Source organism: Perca fluviatilis, chromosome 18, assembly GCF_010015445.1.
Source record: "Perca fluviatilis chromosome 18, GENO_Pfluv_1.0, whole genome shotgun sequence".
Taxonomy (NCBI): domain Eukaryota; kingdom Metazoa; phylum Chordata; class Actinopteri; order Perciformes; family Percidae; genus Perca; species Perca fluviatilis.
In genome coordinates, this window is record NC_053129.1 from 16,911,774 (window position 1) to 16,933,505 (window position 21,732).

Consider the following 21,732-nt stretch of genomic DNA (forward strand, 5'->3'; position numbering starts at 1 on the left):
CTAAAGACTTTACAATTGCCTCATTTCAGATTCACCATGTCCATTAGGGTGCAATAAAGCAAAGAGCTCAGCCTAAAAGCAGAGAGTGTAGTTGTGGGGGTTTGGCACTTTGTTAAAATGCAGAATTTGTCATGTGGACAAGATGCATCCGACACACACACACACACACACACACACACACACACACACACACACACACAGTTTCTCTGATGCATTTTACCATAGAGGCCCTTAAGGAGCGGCAACTACTGTTCTATATGATCAAAGGCTGTGAAACAAGAGGATTAACACACATACACACACACACTATTGAGTAATTCTGTCCACACCAAGGACGAAAGAGATACATCACATCCAAGACTGAACAGAAACAGAGGCAGCTCCCCACACAGAAATATACAGCAGAATAGCTCATGATTCGCATAAAATGAATTAAAAAAAATAAGTATTTAATATTCCTTCAAGCGCTCTTTGCTGAAGAGGTTTATACGACATAGAATTGGCTGTAATTTCTTGCGCAAAGTGTCACAGGATCAAAGGCGGGTTCAGTTTAGGCTACATCCAAACTCCTACGTTTTCATCTTAAAGTCTGGTCCTACAGCCCATGATCAATATCGTATTAACGCAATGTCAGGGTGCAGTTTACAGCTGACTGTAAGGACAAATGCATCTTTCAGTCTTGACAGGAAGATAATCAGAGGGAAAAAGGCACGACACAACTGCTACTTATTGGTCAGCTCTGTCTCTCTGTTTTTGCTTCTTTCTTTTTTTTTTTATTCCCCATAAAACTATTCTTTGCAAGTTACTAATTTCCGCCCTGAACACTCTCCCCAAAGTGCATATTTACCTCCCGCAGACAAACACATCATGAACAAGACAAAGAGTTCTTACCATTCATGGCTGCAGGTGGAGAGCACAGGCAGAGAGGTGAGTCCTCTACTCAGCTGGCTAGCTCTCAGACATCTGCAGAGAAAGAGAGAGGGAGAAGGAGTGAGTGTGATTTTGTGTGTGTCACGGAGCAACGGGTGTACAGTAAGTGAGGAACGCAAGCATGCGTGTGTGAGTACGAAAGAGAATAGAAATGATATACATGCGTGCAAGAGCGAAAAAAAATCTCATCCCCATGTTAACAACGCAAGGAAGGCATACTGAACGGCTAACACGGTAAGGGATGAGGAGGAGGGGAAATAAAGGGAGAGGAGGGGGACAAAATGACAGAGAGAGGGGAGGATGAGGAGAAAGAAGGAAGAGCAGAGATACAGACAATGCCACTAGGAAGAAGTATACAAGAGAAGCGCAGACAGTTAAGGGAGACAGAGGAGGGGAAAAATGATGGTGGTCCTACAGGAAGGAAGCATTTATCATTGTCTGCTCTCAGATCACAGACGGCCGCTCAAGCCAGCAGCTTTTTACAAAGTGAATCTTTATTTCTCCAGTGTTAACATGTCTGTCGTTTTTGTGCAATTACCATTTATTATTTTTTTTTACCTTAAACCTTTATTTAACCAGGTTAGTCTCATTGAGATATAAAATCTCTTTTTCAAGAGAGACCTGGCCAAGATAGCAGAACAAGTTTGTTACATATAAAAACAATTTACAATCACAAAACAAACACAAAAGAGGCAAAGACATCTCAAGTGCATTTCAATTAAATAAAAGTACCATTAGTTAAAACATTTGCACGTGTGGATGGATTCATGTTCTATGGTTTTAACATAACCGTTAAAATCGTTGTTATTATTATTATTATTATTATTATTATTATTAGGCTTTGGCTCTTATTGGGAATAGAAATATTTCTATTAATACGAATAGAAATATTTATTTTATCTGGAATATAAACAGCTATTTGTCTTGATAGGAATCAAAATATTTGTTTAAAATGTATACATATAAAGATATAAATAGTTGCCTTATTAGGAATGTAAATATTTCTCTCAGTCATTAGGAATATACATATTCTTATTAGGAACATAAATTAGAAATAAAAAAATGTGTCTCATTAAAAATAAAAAATGTCAGGAATATAAAATATTTTCATCAATGTTTTTTGCAGGGATATACATATTTTTCTTATTACGAATAAAAATATGTATTATTAAGTCTCACTGGGGATATAAATACTTATTATTACATATTAATAAACATAAAAGATGTATTATTAGAAATCCAAATTATTATTATGAATATAATTATTATTCTTATCAGGGATATATATATATATTCTTTTTTTTGTCCTAAAAGGGGTATAGAAATTTGGCTTTTGACAAGCGTCATCAAGGGCATTTCTGATTAATAATGATTAATAATAAAAATTAATAATAAAATATATATATATATATATATATATATATATATACATATATATATATATATATGCCCACACGTATCTGCACTGCACAGACCACACACAAAACAAAGACCTATGGATGTATTGAGTGCAGTCTGCATCCACTGTTGCTGGTGGGCATGGAGACTGGCCCACCTGATGAGATTCCTCTGTGGGATCTCTGGCAGAGTCCCAGGAGGTGGAGGGAACAGATGAGTCTGTGCAGGTAGGCTAATACTCTGGAATTGGAAAATGAGCGCCGTGTGTATGAGCTTTCATTTTTGTTGCACCATGGAAAGCTCCGCCACACAAATATCATCTGCAGGCGGAGTACCATGTCTAGTCAATTGTTTCATGCCCTCTTGGATTTTCATGCCATTTATCCTCTTTCTTCCCTTCGCTGTTGTTGCTGAATCCTTTTTCAGTCCAATTGATCTGCCAGTGCACTCCCCATATTCTTGATCATTTGTGCTTCCTACATCTTTAAATAAATAATACACACTTCTTTATAGAGGTAGTTTTCCTCCTTTTTCACATTAAGCTGAGTTTCCTGTCTCTGCGATTTCTCATTCCAGTATTCTAGTAACTCTTTCAATCCTGTTCTTTAGATTCTATTAGCCCATCCACTTAGACCTACCCCTTTATTTCCTCTTGTTTCATCCATCTATCTACAAGCCTATAGACAAGCAAGGTTTCTCCCTAGCTGTGATTCCTGTCAAGTCAAAGCAATCTCCTCTCTGCTTTCAGCAAATCATTCCTTCACACTATTTTACATCACTTCACTCTCCACTCTATCGCTTCCATTTCAGCTCCACTACTTCTTATTCACCCCTCACTCGGACATGCCTTATAGGACTCCCACCCAATTTCTTTCATCCCTTCCTCTCCTTCTGCTCTTGTTACACTATTGCTCCATCATTGGCTTCCCTCTTTTCGTGTGGATTCCTGGAGTGGGAGACGGTGGTTGTAGTATAAATCATTCTCTGCACATGCCAACACTGCCAATTACTTAAGAGCAATGAACCGCTCACTGCGGCGTATGCCTCTGCATACACACTTATGTGCTTGTACATCTGTGCAAACTCACACACAATGTGAAAAACACACACACACACAGACAAAAATGTTCAGACAATATAAAGGAAGCAGTTACTCATAGAAAATCTTGTTATTCATATTAAAGTAACATAACTGTAAGAATAGCCATCTTCATTTCATTAAATGGGATGGTAGACACTGTATCCTATCCACCCATAATACTAAACTAGCTAGCATTACTTAGCTAGCTTCAAACTAGCTGCTGCTAACCAAAGTTATAACTAGGTCACGTAAATTGATAAATGTTATATGTATGTTGAGATGTGTTATTTTTGGTAAAATCAGGTCAGATTTGTTGACTATATTCTACGTTGTCTAAAACTAGCCAATTTGGAAACTAGCTATAAATGTTTCCCAGCATAAGGGTCAGGTCAGATTTGTGGACTGTATTATCTCTTTCACTCTTCACTCTAAACAGGTCATATTGCTGCCTTCAAATGGATTTTGTGAGTTTGTATTTAAAACATGGACGTTGTGTACAGGACTGTTGAACTCAGAGGTTAAAGAAAATTACAGAAGGGGGCATCATATGGAATCTTCTCATGAACACAGTGAAAACGACCCCATTTGAAGGCAGCAATATGTCAACAATATGTCTTTATCAGTTACACCAGTTAACTATGCAACAGTTACACATGGCAGTTTGCCTACTTGGTTTTATTAAAAACTAATGTCTATGTAAAAATAAGTTTGTGTAGTGTAACCTGTTGCAATTTAGTGCTGTGGTAAATCTACACTTAGTAAATACGTTACGACAGACTTTTTTTGCATACTATAACTCACATAAATAAATAAATACTTCTAGAGGGCTAAAATGAAGCTGTTGCAGTAGTTATTCACGATGTGTTTTTCTTTCAATGCTTTACAGTGTTTCCACTGACATAAGGACAAGTAGCATAATGCCAGAATATTCATTATTGGGTGAACTATTAATGTATAAAAATAGATACCACAAAGAGCATTCTCTATATAGCCCCTGAGCTTTGCGTGTGCATGTGTAAATACTGTATATGTGTGCCACACACTCCCTTATGTAAACACTTTGTATGAAGGTATTTAGCAGATTCTTATCTCATACAGAAAGACTTTTGTACCGTGAGGTGTGGTTTAAAAGACAAGATAGTATCTGCTATTGGCTACGTTAGAGAGCCTTCTCTGTTCAAACAGGACACATCCTGAACATAAACATTACTAAATCAACACGAGGCACAGAGGACAACCTCTATATCAACACCAACAGATTGTTGCTTGTCATTCCTAAATACCCATGGAGTGAATGAAAGGACTTGAGCACTTCTGAAATGTCTGCATTTTTGATTTGATTCACCTGATGTGACCGATGTTATGTTGCAGAGAGGTATTGGAAGCAAGTTATGTCACAATATGGACAGCTCACAGCGCTTGCAAACTTCTGACCCTAACCTTATTAATAAATATGTACAAAAAAAGTTTGTTCATAACTGGAAAAACAAACTCATCCCTGTGTTCATGTATTTAGACTAACAATTTTAATAACAATCACGATTTATTGGCACCAACGTTTTAATGAATGGTGTATGGTGCAACACTTGGAAGGTTAACCCTTGTGTTGTCCTTCGGGTCCCAGTGACCCAAAGGACAACACAAGGATTATGTACTTCCGTTTACTTTGTTGAGAATTGCTCTCTAAATCCTGTTTCTTGTAAAGTAAGTAAGTAAAGTTTATTTCTAGAACACATTTAAACACAGTTTAAGCTGACCAAAATGCTGTACAAACAAGAACTAAGGTGCTGTATTAACCCTTGTTTAGAGAGCAATTCTCAACAAAGTAAACGGAAGTACATAATCCTTGTGTTGTCCTTCGGGTCACTGGGACCCGAAGGACAACACAAGGGTTAAAGAGCAACAGCCTTTCTGGAATTTGTTTTAATTTCAAAAGTGTGACATAAAGACTACAAATCGTCTCAATTAGCCTATGCTTTCATTGAACAAAATAGTCTTGACTCAAGGTCCACTGACTTTCTCCTGGAGCTTTCAACTTGTTATCACATGACGGAAGTTCCACGCTTAGATTAAGAGATTAAGGCTTAACTATTGGCCAATGACTTTTGGGGTCCCCAGAGTCACAGAGTCCCCAAAGGTCCCGGGTTCACTGCATGCCAAGCTAACCTCGCAGGACAGCTTGTAAAGAGGCACTGTGTCAAACTCTGCTTTTAAGATCTTTTATTATTTAGAAAGGCTGCAGCATTGGCAGTAATTGGAGTACCGTGAGCAATCTGCTGTGTGCACCGAGAAGTTGAAGGTAACAGAACATACACAATGCATAGAGCGTTGGTGGCCAATAGGAAAATAGCAAACATTTTGCCCTGGGGCCCGATTAACAGGTTAGTCTGATCACGCGCGCGATGGCAACTGAGCTATCATCATGACAAATGAAAAAACAACTTAACAGCTTATTATTGTTTTTCTCAAAATACTTTCACAATCACTGTTTCTTTCATTTGTTAATGGGTATTACAATTAGGCTGACAATAATGTATTTCTTATATGGGTCCCTGTTGCAGTGCCAAAAGCCAAAGCGCCCAGACATCCTTTTCTCTGCAGCATTGATGGTATATTGATGTTTAAAAATGCTACATGTAGCACTTTAAAAGTTTTTTGATTTGGTGAACAGTGGGTGTCACTTTAAGGACCAGCGGTTTGCTGACCCACTGCACCAGGGAAGAAAATGACTCAAAGAACCTTTGACTCTGCCCTGCATGCTGATTGACACCTGTGCGCGCCGCACTGGCCCGCTCGGATGTGCGTATCAATGCGTCGGCCTGTGTGCACGAGTGTGTCTGACACACACTCCTCAAACAGAGGGGGAGCCTGTTCTAGCAGACACAGCCCAGGAAGCTTTGCTGAGCCTGAGGATGAAAGAAGCCTGTGTGCATGTGTGTGTATGTGCTTGTATTTTCTTCCTATTCACAAGAGCGCAGAAACACACAAAGACATCCACACACCTTCCTCTGTTGTACTGCAGGTGAAAATCAGGGACGCTTCAAGCAGATTAGTCCCTTCTCATATTTATTCCTTTGGTACATTTGTGGGTCAGCGTGGATGTAATATATTAGGTCAGCTCGAGCAATGAATCACCAAAGCCTATTTTATTTCCTTTATGTTTCCAACACTTCATACACACACTCAGCAGCATCCTACCTCAGCTTCGGCACAAGATTTCTATTCTTGACTTTAAGTATTATTAGTCCAAATTGTCCTCAATACAGCATTCACATTCACAATACTGTGGCTGTCATTTGAATTGGACCTTAAAAGTCCATAAGCACTCACTTTCAGCACAACAATGAAAGTATGTTTGTGTGCGTTTATGTGCATGTATGTGTTATGCATTGCTTTGTGTCTTGGCAGGTGGATGTGCAACAGTTCCTGCTGGGAAGAGGGCAGGTGTCACTGGGAACCGCAGTTTAGATGGACTTTGCCACTTCAGCAAAGAAAAATGTCTTCTTTCGGTTTCCACTGAGAGCAGCAGAACACACAAACACACAAGTGCACACACACAATAAGCAATCTATATAATTGGTGATACTGCAGTGAGTGAACACGAGCAGGATAACTGCTCAACTTGCCCAAATCACCATATAGACAAATGAAAAACTGCACCGATGTTAAACAATCTACACATCTGATGACACCTTTGCATTACAAATGCTCTAAAGACACACAGACTGAAGGGTGATTTTCAAGGGGGGTGGTTTTTTTTTTTTTGTGTTGGTTTTTTTGTTGATAGAAAAAAAAAAAAAAAAAGCATAAAACAAAAAAGATGGCTCCAAATTTTATCTGTCTAGGATTTTTTTCAAGTAAAACAGACAATAAACCAGACATCATGCATTGTATAGGCTATTTATACATGTAATTGGTACTGTCACTAACAAAGTATTATCTTGAAAACATAAAGGCAATTTGCAGCCGGCAGCCCTTATTTTGGCTATTTAAAAAAAATGTATCTCATTTATTTTATTTATCTTCAATCTGTCGAAATGCATTTGCATATTCAGATATAAATATAACGTTTGACAGACGTATTTCTCAGCCATCCATTGGGTGTTCTTCATCTAAAACGCAGACAAAGGCTACTCAGGGTTTAGTAAAAGGTGTCAGGAATTTACATATTTTAGTGTAGACATTTTGTTTTGACACATCAACATCTAAAAAGAAACCACACTGTTAATACGCTACACTGCCTCGCCTTTTAAATGTATGATTTAATGAAGCAGGACATCCCACTTACCTTCCAATAAAAAGGTGAGAAAAAAAACAAGGCCAACAGCGGCAGTAAGTTTTACATTTTGTCCTGTCCTCCTGATAACATTAAAAATGATTTCTGGTCATTTACCTGTTGCGGTAGAATAGCGGTGGTGATCCGACATCCAGGCTGGCAAATGAAGCTGCTGGAGAGGGAGGAACCGATCGAGCAGCCGGGGCGGGTGTGGACTGGAAATGGGCGTCTCCACAAAGTCAAGTCACACAGAATTACACATCGAACTTCCGGGCATGACTTTCACAAAAAAACTCCTTGACGCTCATAATAAGGAAACACTCTTATTAAAACTATGCAATGAACCCCAAGTAACTAGTAGCTTAGTAGTCTCGCTTTGCCAGACCCTCCTCCAAAGCGCGCTGAAGGAGGGTCTGGCTTCTCCACATAGCATTCGGGGATGGGAGAAAAACGTGCTCTGGTTTAATGGCATTCCTTTAAACCAATCAGAATCGTCATGGGCGGTGCTAAACTCCGCACAGAGCAGCTGCAAAATTCATGTGTGAGAGAAAACTCAGATTGGACAGCTAGCTAGCTAGTTGTCTCAATTTACCATGCAGAGATCTGAGGAGCAGTCAACATAGTCCTCATAAATCCAGTTTAAAATTCCAACACAAAGAAAGCGGAAGGAAACGGAAAATACATGCATCCGGCGGAATTTCCTGCAGCAACGGTGCAATCCTGGAAGTGGAAGGATATAAGCCTCTTTCCAACCAGAATTCTAAAGTAAACCCCAAATAGGCTTTGGATACAAAATAGTACAACTACAGGAACGTAGTTATAGGAACAGTCCACTTATAAACAGTTCTACTAACTCTCCCCCAAAACCGGTTTACCATTTGCATTCGCACTGGCCAAGCGGCCATAGAAACTGACCTTTTGTTATTATAACACAACCATCTAAGCACCACTATGCGGAAAAGGGAAAAGACTCTGCCCTGAAGTAGGAGCTGAAAGAGTTACAGGAACTGCGGCCAGAGGAACTTAATGAGCTCCAAATTGGTCCAGTCGGAACACGAGAAAAAAAAGGGTTCTAGGAATGTTATGTTCTAGGAACTGCAAAAATCCCTCTGGTCAGAAGGTGGCTATAGACTAGATAGTAGTAACTGAACTGTGGTTCTACATCCTCTTTAACAAGCTGCAACCTTAACTTCACAAAATACACTTGTAATTCAGTTATTCACTCATATTGGTTTTGTTCCGGTAATGAAGTCAAAGTTATCTTGCTAACTCCTAAAAGACATTTTAAACAAGCATTGGTAATTTACCCTTTACAGTGTTTATTATTGGATAGCTAGAAAAGATAAGGAATTGTTTTGTTTTTTTCACTAATAATACATTTTTTTGTTTAGTTATTGCCATTCCATCTCTCTCTGTTAATTGTAATGAATGTAATCATGTTTATCTTGCCTAGAGCATATTAGATGTGTCTGTACAGTATACAATCCCTACATGCTATCTTCCCCTGCACAGGCTTAAAAAAAAAAAAAAAAAAGTATGTTTGTATATTTGAGTGTTTGTATTTATGTGAATGATTTATATACATTTTACTTTTCTGTAATTTGTGAAAGCAAAGAAAACTAAAAAACAAAATATTAAACAATTCTTTAATCTCAGTAGTTAGATCTAAGACATGAACATATGCCACATTAATTTGGTTTCTGTGCTGTAATGTCTGACTGACTATACTGTCACAGCAGAAAGCAGCACAGGGCCAGATAGCTTGATCGGTTCTAAACTTAGGTTGTCCACTGTACTAATTCACGTTCACTTACATTTATGAAACACTTAAAGACTTTTACTTTGAAAGCACAACCACTTGACCTAAGTGTTCTTGCTGTTTGCTGATGAACTGACTGGGCAGAGTCAAAGCCAAGGTATGTGGTTCATTCACACTAATTGCTGAGATGTGTCCATGAAGGGCTAAAGTCAAAGTTGTACTATTTTGTATCCAAAGCCTATTTGGGGTTTACTTTAGAAATCTGCTGAGTCAACTTTCCATAATTACCTTTTGTCCCTATCTTGCCTATGTGAAGAGGGAATTCCTTTGAGATGCAGATATCTGTAGTTTATTGCATCTTCCTGGTTTTTGAGCTTCGAGGAGTCTGGAAAATCTTTTCTGCCCCCCAAAAAACGAGAAGAATGCAGCTGGTGTGGAGCACCGCCAACTTTGAGTATTACATCTACAAGTTAACTGTCATAACCTTAATGACCTGATACTATTATTGGTTGAGTTGAGGATGCATGACAATAGGAGATGGGGCAGTTGGTGTTTAATACTCTTTAAGCAGTGTTAAGCACATACAAAAGATCAGAGAGCTTTGTCTGCACCACAATAAGCAAATAATCATAAGACACACGCATATCCTATATGGACAAGTTCATAATATTTGAAAAGAACACGGACAACGCAGAAAGGGTGCTTTCACAATTTTATATAAACATATTGTACTCAAATGGCAATGAGAAATACACTAGTCATCAAGATCCAGGTCATTTTCCTTTCTATAGTGTATATCTGTATTATACAAAAATGAACAAAATTACTGACGCACTCTTTTACTTTACAGCTTCAAGAAAGTAACAGTTTTTGTAATATACAAAAGTGTTATTAATAAACAAAACGAAAAAAAAAGTGATGAATCATAAAAGGTACTAATGAAAAATAAAAAGTGAAAAATATTTGACAGGAGAACAAGCACTTTGAAAAACAGACCATAATGCCTCAGATGACTATATAGCTATAGTACAAAAACCTGCTATCCACAAAGTAAAGGTTAGTGTCAAAAGATCCTCAGACACATTTTTACAAACTTAAGAAATGACCAAAAGCTGACCACTTAAGAAAAGGAAACCTTAGTTTAAACATTTTCCAACTGTGGCACGTCTTTTTTTGAACCAAGCTTCAAGGCATTACATAGACAGCCATTTGCACTGAAACATTTTAGTCAAATCTATTATCTTTTTGGGCATCCATTTCTTGAGTAAGAGTTTAACTGTGTTATATACATTTCTGCAGCATTGAAATTATCATCTACATTCTCCCTCAACATGGAATACATTTTCATAGCAATTAAGGCAGCGTATAGCATTGGTTTAGTGTAAGACACACCTGTCTCTTGTGTCAACTATAATTTAGAACATTAGGAACTCATTCCTCTTAGATGTCCAGTTCATTTTCTGTGAACTCCATAATGGTGCGAGTCAGCGGGCACATTTTCTTGCTCTTCTTTTATCAATGTGCTCTCATTGCCCTGACCTATGGTTACCATGTAGTATTCCTGTGACCCTACTGCTTCAACGGGGACTAAATACTTCACACCCTCAGTGTCCCATTCCGTTTTTATTTGACTCACAGTCTCGTGTTCTGATACGGTTTTCTGACTTTCAGAGTTCGGCCATAAAGTTAATAAAGTATATGCAAGGGGTCCTGTAGGTTCACCTGGGACTAAATGCTCGACATCCTCAGTGTTTGATTCGGTTTTGAAATCCTCAGAATGTGGACGGTATTTTTCCTCAGTGTCCGGTTCTGGTTTCACATAGCCATGATGTGGATGATTCTCCTCCTCTTTAATCTGTAGGTTTCTCTGGAGAGGACTGCCACAGCCAACACTCACTAGATTGCCATTTATCTGCACTATCGTACAGGGATCAGTTTTGACATCCTTAGAATGTGGACGGTATTTTTCCTCAGTGTCCGGTTCTTGTTTCATATTGCCATAATGTGGATCGTCGTTCTCCTCTTTAATCTGTAGGATTCTCTGGAGAGGACCTCCACTTCCAAGACTCCCATTCATCTGCTCTAATGTCCCAGGATCCAACAGATCGTGGGACAAAGCGCCACGAAAATGGATGCGATTGACACCTGAATGGTATCTCACTTGGCGCACAAACCTTCCCTCAGCCTTTTTCTTGTATGGTTCTTCCCGGGAATACTTGTTCCGTTTCTCAAATAGTCTCTTCTCTACAAACCTTTGTGAAGCCTCGGATGCAAACACAAATGGTAAGTTGAAGACCTCGTCTGGTCGGTTTCGATTTTTACGATATTGCTTGACCATGGTTTGGATTTTGGATGAAGTTGCTATGGAAAATTCCCAGCGCCTGTGATGTTGTGAGCTAAGATCAAAGTTATAGTCAAGGATGTCGTACACAGCGTTTGGCAAATAGTGTCCTGTTTTCTTAATTGCAAATTTATGTATCTCATACACTGCAGCCCTGGTCAATAGCTTCAAGTCCAGTTTTTCTTTCTCTCCTGATTTTGAGGTCACGTCTAGATCCAAACCTATCTCCGTGCAAATAGGATAACAGTTAAACGGTATTTGACTCTGAGCATTTGTCTTTGATCTTTTTATGATACTTATATTAGGACTTGGCAATGTGGCTCTTTTTATCTTTGTTTGCAGTGCCAGCTTTCTTTTTTTGATAGCTTCCTTCCATTCACTTCTTTGCATGGTAGCAGCCTGTTTCAGTTTACTTTCATGTCCAGGTTGTCTGTGAGAAGACTGTTGAATAACTAAAACTTCATTAAACCAGGCCAGCCCGCCGTCATTTAGTGCAGTCGCTCTGAGGAACTGCTGTGCAATATTAACGTCTGACATCTGCATGCCTAAGTTGAAGTTGTGTTCAAGGACTGCATGAATGATGCCACTTTTTGTTGCACACAATTTTTGGGCGAAACTAGCCACATCAATCATAGCCCCCCTTGTCAATACATGCGTGTCAAGCTTTTCTTTTGCTCGCTCTTTGTCCACACACAGGTTCAAACCTATTTTCTTGCAGCGAGGGTAACTGTCCATTATCGTTTCCTCTATTGCTGAGAAGTTAGAGAACGGATCTTTTGAAGGCTTTTGTGCGGTGCACTTTGCATCTGCAGTGACTGCGTCAGTTATGGTATGTGGACGAGGTTGATGCATGAGACCAGGGTCAGAGTCATCCTGACGAAGATCTTGGTTTCGGTCTTGAAAGCATTTGGGGCAATATGTATTTTTCTCATACGTAGGTTTTTGTAGGTACCTCATGTTAGGGAGTTCAAACTGCATTTTCATTAGAGTAACACGGGTTTTTTTATGCGCAACAACTTTAACTTTTTCTAAAGTTTTCTGTGCAAAAGCACTGCGATATAGCTTGTTTTTGAAATCAAGATGGAAATTATACTCCAGTATCTCCGTGATGAAATGTTTCTGGGCTGACAGCAGTGCTGTGGCAAACGTGTTTAATTCAACCATGATGCCATTGGTCAGTAATTTGGGATCAAGATTTTGTTTTACTCCAGATCCTACATTAAAATCAATGCCTACTTTTTTGCATCTTGAGTAAGAATAAAGTGGGCAATGTTCTTCATGAGGTATTGAGAGGATTTGCTGAATATGATTGGCTCGCAATTTCCACAGCTTTAAATTGTGCTCATTTTGAGGTTTAGTGTCAGGGGAATTCCCTACATCTTGGTCTTTGAATTCAGCCTGGGAAGAAGCAGCACTACATGCATCCACATTTTGGTAATTCTGGCAATCCAGTTTCACCTTTGTTGAGAGTTTTTTTCTTTTGCCCATTGTTTTATTTAAGGCTCTTACACTGGCCACTAGATTCCTTTGCTCCACTACAGCAGGAATTTGGGCAACAATACTTCTGGCAAGATCAGAATCTCCACTTTGCAAATCAACATCCAAGTTGTGTCTGAGGATGTCAAGACAAATCTGATCAAATGTCCCACACAACGTTTCTGCAAAGTTTGTCACTTCAGTCATTGCTCCATTGGTCAGTTTGCTGATATCCAGTTTTTTGTTTGGTTGATGTTTGTTTACATGTAACTTCAGACCTATTTCCTTGCAGATGGGATACACCTCCACACTGTTGGTTGGAATATGATCTTTGGTTTCAGCATGTGAATGAGCAGGACACCCGGGAGCAACGTCACACTCCTTTAATCTCTGATTTTCCATATTTATTAATTGCATGCGACCAGGGAATTTAAAGATATCTTTTGAGAATTTAACTGCATCTTCAGAGTTTTTCAGTTGTCTTATTCTTTTCATGATTTCACATGTGAAACTATTTCTCTGGTATTCACTCTGCAGGCTGATGTCAAAGTTGTACTCAAGAATCTCCATGATGAAATTTTGTTGGGATGAATTCATTGCTAAGGCAAATTTTGCAACTTCGAGCAGAACTGGATTTGGCAACGAGTCTACACTGAAGTTTTGCTTCAGGCCAAATCCAACATTGAATTCGAGGCCAACTTTCTTGGACTTGTTGAATGGACCGAACTCTGATGAAGAGAGGATTTGTTTTACACGGTTAGCACGCAACTTCCACATGTTTTTCTCCGTTTCCATTTTCTCTTGTTCCACGTCAAATTCATTGCGAGTATCTGAGTCTAGATCAGACTCTCCTAAAGGGCAAGTGTGGTTGTTCTCTGTTCCCCTTTTTTCTTGTTTAATGTCACATTCGTTTGGTGACTTTCTTGGATTCTGTGTTTGCTCTTCATCTCCACAGAGCCCTCTTTCATCAGGTGGACTTACAAATGGTAGGTTCACATTTGAGTTTACAGTTGATAAAGTAGATGAGATGTCAGTGGTGGTGAGGGTAGGTGCACAAATACCCGGACAACTTGAATTTGATTCTCTGGAAATGTCCGAGCTCAGAGAACAACTTTTTGTGCTTTGCAAGTCAATCTGATTGCCAGTGTTTCCTGAATCTGGGACTTCGTCTGAGTCTAGATCAGACTCTCCTAGAGGACAAGTGTAGTTGTTCTCGGTTTCCATTTCCTCTTGTTCCATGTCACACACCCCTCTGGTCAATAACTTTAAGTCCAGTATTTTTCTTTCACCTGGTTTGGATGTCACATCTAGATCCAAACCCATCTCAGTGCAAATGGGAAAGCTGTTTCCTTTATTTTGACGATTTGAATTTGATTTTACGTCATTGATATTATGACTTGGCAGCGTGGCTCTTTTCATCTTTGTTTGCAGTGCCAGCTTTCTTTTTTTGATAACTTCCTTCCATTCACTTCTCTGCATGGCAGCTGCCCGTTTCAGTTTACCGGTACTTACATGTCCAGGTCGTCTGTGAGAAAATGACTGAATAACAAAAACTTCATTAAACCAGGCCAGCCCGCCATCCTTTAGTGCCGTCGCTCTGAGGAACTGCTGTGCAATACGAACGTCCCGCCTCTGCATGCCTAAGTTGAAGTTGTGTTCAAGGACTGCATGAATGATGCCACTTTTTGTTGCACACAATTTTTTGGCGAAACTAGCCACATCAATCATAGCCCCCCTTGTCAATGCATGTGTGTCAAGCTTTTCTTTTGGTCGTTCTTTGTCCACACACAGGTTCAAACCTATTTTCTTGCAGCGAGGGTAACTGTCCATTATCGTTTCCTCTATTGCTGAGAAGTTAGAGAACGGATCTTTTGAAGGCTTTTGTGCGGTGCAGGTTGCATCTGCAGTGACTGCGTCAGTTATGGTATGTGGACGAGGTTGATGCATGAGACCAGGGTCAGATTCATCCTGTCGAAGCTCTTGGTTTCTGTCTTGAAAGCATTTGGGGCAATGTGTCTTTTTCTCATAAGTAGGGTTTTGTAGGTACCTCATGTCGGGGAGTTCAAACTGCATTTTCATTCGAGGAACGCTTATTCTTTTATGTGCATCAACTTTAACTTTTTCTAAAGTTTGCTGTGCAAAGGCATTGCGATATAGCTTGTTTTTGAAATCCAGATGGAAATTATACTCTAGTATCTCCGTGATGAAATGTTTCTGGGCTGACAGCAGTGCTGTGGCAAACGTGTTTAATTCAACCATGATGCCATTGGTCAGTAATTTGGGATCAAGATTTTGTTTTACTCCAGATCCTACATTAAAATCAATGCCTACTTTCTTGCATCTGGAGTAAGAATAAAGTGGGCAATGTTCTTCATGAGGTATTGAGAGGATTTGCTGAATATGATTGGCTCGCAATTTCCACAGCTTTAAATTGAGCTCATTTTGATGTTCAGTGTCAGGGGAATTCCCTATATCTTGGTCTTTGAATTCAGCCTGGGAAGAAGCAGCACTACATGCATCCACATTTTGGTAATTCTGGCAATCCAGTTTCACCTTCTTTGAGGAGTCTTTTCTTGAGCCCTTTATTTTCTTTAAGGTTTTAACACTGGCCACTAGTTTCCTTTGCTCCACTATAGCAGGAATACGGGCAACAATACTTCTGGCAAGATCAGAATCTCCACTTTGCAAATCAAGATGCAAGTTGTGTCTCAGGATGTCAAGACAGATTTGCTCACATGTCCCACACAACGTTTCTGCAAAGTTTGTCACTTCAGTCACCGCTCCATTGGTCAGTTTGCTGATATCCAGTTTTTTGTTTGGTTGATGTTTGTTTACATGTAACTTCAGACCTATTTCCTTGCAGATGGGATACACCTCAACACTGTTGGTTGGAATATGATCTTTGGTTTCAGCATGTGAATGAGCAGGACACCCGGGAGCAACGTCACACTCCTCCACTCTCGATATGTTGTATCCAAGTTCAGAATTGACACTGCCCACACTAATATTTGCCATTTTTTTTGATGACATGGGATCAGGTAGTTCAAAGATATCTTTTGAGAATTTAACTGCATCTTCAGAGTTTTTCAGTTGTATTATTCTTTTCATGATTTCACATGTGAAACTATTTCTTTGGTATTCACTCTGCAGGCTGATGTCAAAGTTGTACTCAATAATCTCCATGATGAAATTTTGTTGGGATGAATTCATTGCTAAGGCAAATTTAGCAACTTCGAGCAGAACTGGATTTGGCAAAGAGTCTACACTGAAGTTTTGCTTCAGGCCAAATCCAACATTGAATTCAAGGCCAAATCTCTTGGACTTGTCGAATGGACCGAACTCTGATGAAGAGAGGATTTGTTTTACACGGTTAGCACGCAACTTCCACATGTTTTTTTCTGTTTCCGTTCCCATTTTTTCTTGTTCCATGTCACATTCGTTTGGTGACTTTCTTGGATTCTGTGTTTGCTCTTCATCTCCACAGAGTCCTCTTTCATCAGGTTGCCTTACAAATGGTGGGTTCACATTTGAGTTTACAGTTGATGAAGTGGATGAAATATCAATGGTGGTTAGGGTAGGTGCACAAATACCCGGACAACTTGAATTTGATTCTCTAGAAATGTCCAAGCTCAGAGAACAACTTTTTGTGCTTTGCAAGTCAATCTGATTGCCAGTGTTTCCTGAATCTGGGACTTCGTCTGAGTCTAGATCAGACTCTCCTAGAGGACAAGTGTAGTTGTTCTCGGTTTCCATTTCCTCTTGTTCCATGTCACGTTCATTGCCAGTGTAGTAGTCTAGATCAGTTTCTGTTAGAGGATGACTGTAACAATGATCTCCCTTTGCTGTATGACCGGTGCACAAATCAGTAGGACGATAAGGTATGTTTGTCTTTGTGCCTTTAGGCTGCCATCTTCTGCTCCTTTTATTCGCCCTTTCACTTGTCAACAGAGCCCTTTTTTCCTGTTTACTTTTTAAATCAGACTGCCTTCTTTTTGTCACTTCCTTAAACTGATACGGCAGGGCTTCCATATTGGACAGTGCTGACCCTCTGTTTCTTTTGAAGGGTCTTTTCTGTAATGAAAACGGCTTATTTTCAAACTCTGGGCTTACTTTGCCGAAGATCATAAGTTGCTTTCTTCTGTTCAGAATGTACAATATCTTGGACAAAACTCGATTTTTCTCCTGTTGACTTTCGAGATCATGTTTAAAGTTGTGCCCCAACACATCCCAAATAATACGGCTGAAGCATGCAGCCAGTATTTTAGTGACCTGCAGTAGTTCTAACATCACACCATTGGTCAACAAACCTAGATCTAGACTTTGTTTTGACCCAATGTCTAGGTTCAGACCAATTTCTTCACAAGAAGGGAACAAAGAGGGAAGAACATCCTCTTTCAGTTCTTCTGCTGACGGTGCTCCTGAATACTTTAATTCATCCTCATGTTCACTGTCATCACCATGTGCTCCATTTATCTCTTCTGAAAGAATTTCTGTCTTCATGTATTCTTTGGATGTTGCTTGTGAACACTTGAATGTATCTTCATAGTCACTATCATCAGTATCATCAATTTCCACCAGGAAACTTTCTGTCTTACGCTCTGTAGATGCCATATTCAGTCCATTGTTACTGTTGCATTCTGGCTTAGATGATATGTCAAAGAGAGTAAAAACTTCATTTTTATCTTGCAGAGATAACCTCTTCCGGTCTTTGACTTTGATTTTAATTTGATTGGTAAAATAAACACGCTGTTGCTCATTTTCCAATCCAAGATCGAAATTGTTCTCCAGGATGTTTGTGATAAAACGCATTTGATTCTTGCTTACTGTTTCAGCAAAGTCACAGATCTCAAGCATGACACCATTTGTCAATAATTGTAATTCTTTTGATTTCTGTGTTTTGGATGCTACATTAAAATTTAATCCTATTCTATTGCTGTGATAGAATGATTCTGGACGTCTCAAAAATGTTTTTACATGCATAATGCGCCACTGCCATACTTTGTTTGCATCCATCTTTTTTGTAGTCCTTCAGACTGCAGGCGTCCCTCCTGTCTCTCTGTAGTGATCTACTGTTCCTCTGGGTCTTCTATGTCTTCCTTTCCTGTATTTAGTTACGTAGAAAAAAAGGATAAATGACACACACTATATCTCAGCAATACACCATTTTTTTTGTCACACACAATCAAATGCAATAATAATGTTATTTATCAGACAAAGATAAAACCCATTTTACAATTATAGCTTCTCAAATGTGAGGATTTGTGAGTTTTGTTAAATTTTCAAGATTTGGGTTCTCAGACTGCTGATCAAAAAACAAAGGCCAATTCTTTAGAGATGGGATGTTGGGATTCGCCTTAGTACTACTGTAGTACTGGATACTCATATTTAGGACTTGTTGGACCATAGTTATAGAAAAAAAACTTTACTAGCGCAAACTTATGCCTCAGTGAAAGAAAAACACATAGCTCAAACATTAAAAGCACTGAACGCATGCTTTTAGATATTTGTTTTAAATCAATGGATGCATGCATTTGGGATGATGTCTAGCTGTGTACATACTGTAATTACACCTATACATATCCAGATTCTACTGCTCTTCATACTATCCTGCACATACACTTGTTCTTACTACTCTTATGTTACCACACTGCACATAGCTGTACATATCTGTCTATATGGTTCATACAGAATATCCATATTTACTCTGTTTTTCTTATTATATATTCTACTAATACACTGCATATATCTGTTATTCGTACTACTATTATGTCACTGCTACTACATTGCACATATCTGTACATGTTGTTCATACATTGTTCATATTACATAGCCATATTTATTCTGCTCTTATAACACTGCAATATATTACTTGTCCTGCCTATGCAACACCTGTCTATACTTATGTATATTATGTTGCACTTTTCTGCTTTTTTTTGCACTTCTGGTTAGACGCAAACTGCATTTCGTTGTCTTTGTACTTGTTCTCTGCACACTGACAATAAAGTTTAATCTAATGATGTTTAGCTCTTGCTCCTATATGGTTTAAATGCATTTGTTGTAAGTCACTTTGGGTTAAAAGTGTTAAAGTTAAACTTGTGGAGTTTCTGTGCAAAAAAGGTATGTTTACATTCAGCATTTCTCATCAAAAGACATTGTGCATATAACATTTTAGAGTAACATTGGGCTTTTCAGTGGGGCACTTCCTTTAACACTCCTCACTATTTTCATATGCAATAGAGTCTGCATCACAAGGAATCGAATAATGGACTGATATATGTAATAAACAGATAAAAACAAAAGCAAATGCCTTTTTCCACCACAAATGTGTGTACTACACATATAGCCAGTAACCAAGTATGTTTAGTAATTTATTTACTATTTTAGATGGTCTTTTCAATGACAATGAGAGAGAATTATTTCAGTTTACCAATTTTTGACCTTATGTAAATGATACAAAAAAAGGGAAACCTTTTCATTGAATTATAGATCCATAGCACTACTAGTGGTCAAGAATGCATAGCAGCCCCTTCTTACTTATCATAACCATGCCACGAAATCTATCAAGTCAAAGAGGACAGACCGACGTAGAGACTAGGGCTGTGATGATAACATCATAACCACAATACCACGGTGATTGGATGTCGGCCGCAGAGTTGAGCTCATTACAGATATCACCGCAATTTTTATTTTTGCTGGTGTAAATTACAGGATTGCACATAGTGTGTAATATGGAATATAATAAACACAATAAACATTGTTTAGTTAGCAAATGTCAGTGTAAGTTCAGCTTCCTACATACCTTGTAAGACATGATTTAGCTTAGCTACAACTTGCTCCAACATGTCTGGCACACTGCATGTCTGCATGCTAGGTGGACATCCTCCAATCAGCGATGGGACGGTGCTGGTACAGTGCAACCCTGAATGAAACAAGTTTGAATGTTTGTTAAGTCATGTATATAACGCTCGCACGACACTCCAAAAATAGGAACAACAATTTAAAAGGACAATTCCGGTGCAAAATGAACCTAGTGGTTAATAACATATGTGTACCGAGTCGAACATTCTCTTGGACATGTTTTCATGCCAATCTAATTGTCAACTTTGTAAGTGTACAGACAGTTTATTAAAAACATAGATTATAAAGACAGTAGCGTTCGTTTTGAGCACGTGTTTGAGCTATGTTACTGGTTACTGGTTGCACGGCGTTCGTGGTTCGACTGCTCATGACTGATTTCCAAGATGGCGCCCGAATGTAAACACGAACGCTACTGACTTTATAATATATCTTTTTTAATAAACTGTCTGTACACTTAGAAGTTCTCAATGCTTCGGTTTGCATGTAGGGACCCTCATTATGCTTCCATGGAACTGTGGTGCTATTTTGAGCCTTGTTAGTGGTAGAAAATAGTGATTTACCAAGTGCCCCGAAAGCTAGAGTTAGCAGGTAACATAGTTATCCCACCTAAAAAGTAAAACAAATAAATAAATAAAAACACTAAAAAGGGGCCAGAAGCACATCTACTCTTCTCCCTTTTTGAGAAATTCTGAATGTGGCCTCGCACATTAATCTACATCTGCAAAGTAACAAGTACCATTGTCAAACACATGTAGAGTAGGAGTAGAAGTATGAAGTAGGCTAATGGAAATACAACATACAATAGGCCTGCAAGGTACAAGAACCTTAAAATTGTACTTAAGTCGAGTACTTGACTAAAAATACTTAGTACGTCTCACTGAAGTTAATATTGAAATAAACATAACTAAACAAGGACATTTCCTGTTTTGCAAAAAAAAAAAAAAAAAAATCCATTTACTATTCCAATATACTGATTTCAACACTACATTCCACTTTTTTTTCCAGCACTGGAATAGTGTAAAGTCGTGCAGCCAGTGTTAACGGCCTTGCATTCAGTGAAGCTAGCTTCTTTCTCCCTCAACATGGCAACCTTTAACGCTACAAAACATCTAGCCTACTTTCTGTAAAGCGACAAAGCAGGTAAAACATTCGTGGGTTCCACGGAGTCTTCACTACTCAAATTTAGCACTTATGATCGCGTATATTTTATATACAAAAATATATCAAGCATTGTTTGGCATCCCGGGGATAGACAGACCAGCCCAGCCATGGATTTCATTTTGAGAAAAAGCACATCCTCATGGATCTATTCTATTAACAACCTCAGTCTTGATCGAAATAGGACGACATAAACGAGTGTTACACGTACCGAATGTAGTCTGCACAATCGCCGAGATGTTCTTCTTCTTTGTTAAGACAGTGTAGTTTTCAAAAGTCTCAATATAAAATGCAAGGAGTAAAATCTGTTGTTGAAGAAACGATGCCGTTTCCAGCGGAAGTGATGATTTCGGGATCCTTCAAAATAAAGTGTCTAATAATGGTCCGTGATTAAAACGGGATTTTATTTACCTGGATTATAGAATTATATTAGTGATGGCTTCGTTTTATCTTGA

General features: G+C 38.8%; 2 protein-coding genes across 13 annotated transcripts in view; both read right to left on the reverse strand.

Annotated features, from left to right (window-relative positions):
* The window catches only part of itsn2a (intersectin 2a), a 38,884-nt gene extending 30,979 nt beyond the window's left edge, over positions 1 to 7,905 (reverse strand). For 11 of the 12 annotated variants that reach the window (XM_039782403.1, XM_039782405.1, XM_039782404.1 and 8 more), the window contains exons 1-2: positions 7,803 to 7,905; positions 892 to 963 (exon numbers count right to left, since the gene is read on the reverse strand). In XM_039782403.1, coding sequence (XP_039638337.1) covers positions 892 to 898 — 7 coding nt within the window. In that variant the 5' untranslated portion in view covers positions 899 to 963; positions 7,803 to 7,905. The other variant, XM_039782394.1, reaches the window with a different exon arrangement.
* LOC120546412 lies at positions 949 to 21,602 on the reverse strand. The gene is made up of 5 exons (XM_039781337.1): positions 21,489 to 21,602; positions 20,061 to 20,180; positions 11,167 to 18,362; positions 7,803 to 7,900; positions 949 to 963 (listed from the first exon to the last, which is right to left on the reverse strand). The coding sequence occupies exons 3-5, from the start codon at positions 18,272 to 18,274 to the stop codon at positions 949 to 951; spliced, it is 7,221 nt and encodes a 2,406-aa protein (XP_039637271.1). The 5' UTR covers positions 18,275 to 18,362; positions 20,061 to 20,180; positions 21,489 to 21,602.
* Between the last annotated feature and the right edge of the window lie 130 nt (positions 21,603 to 21,732).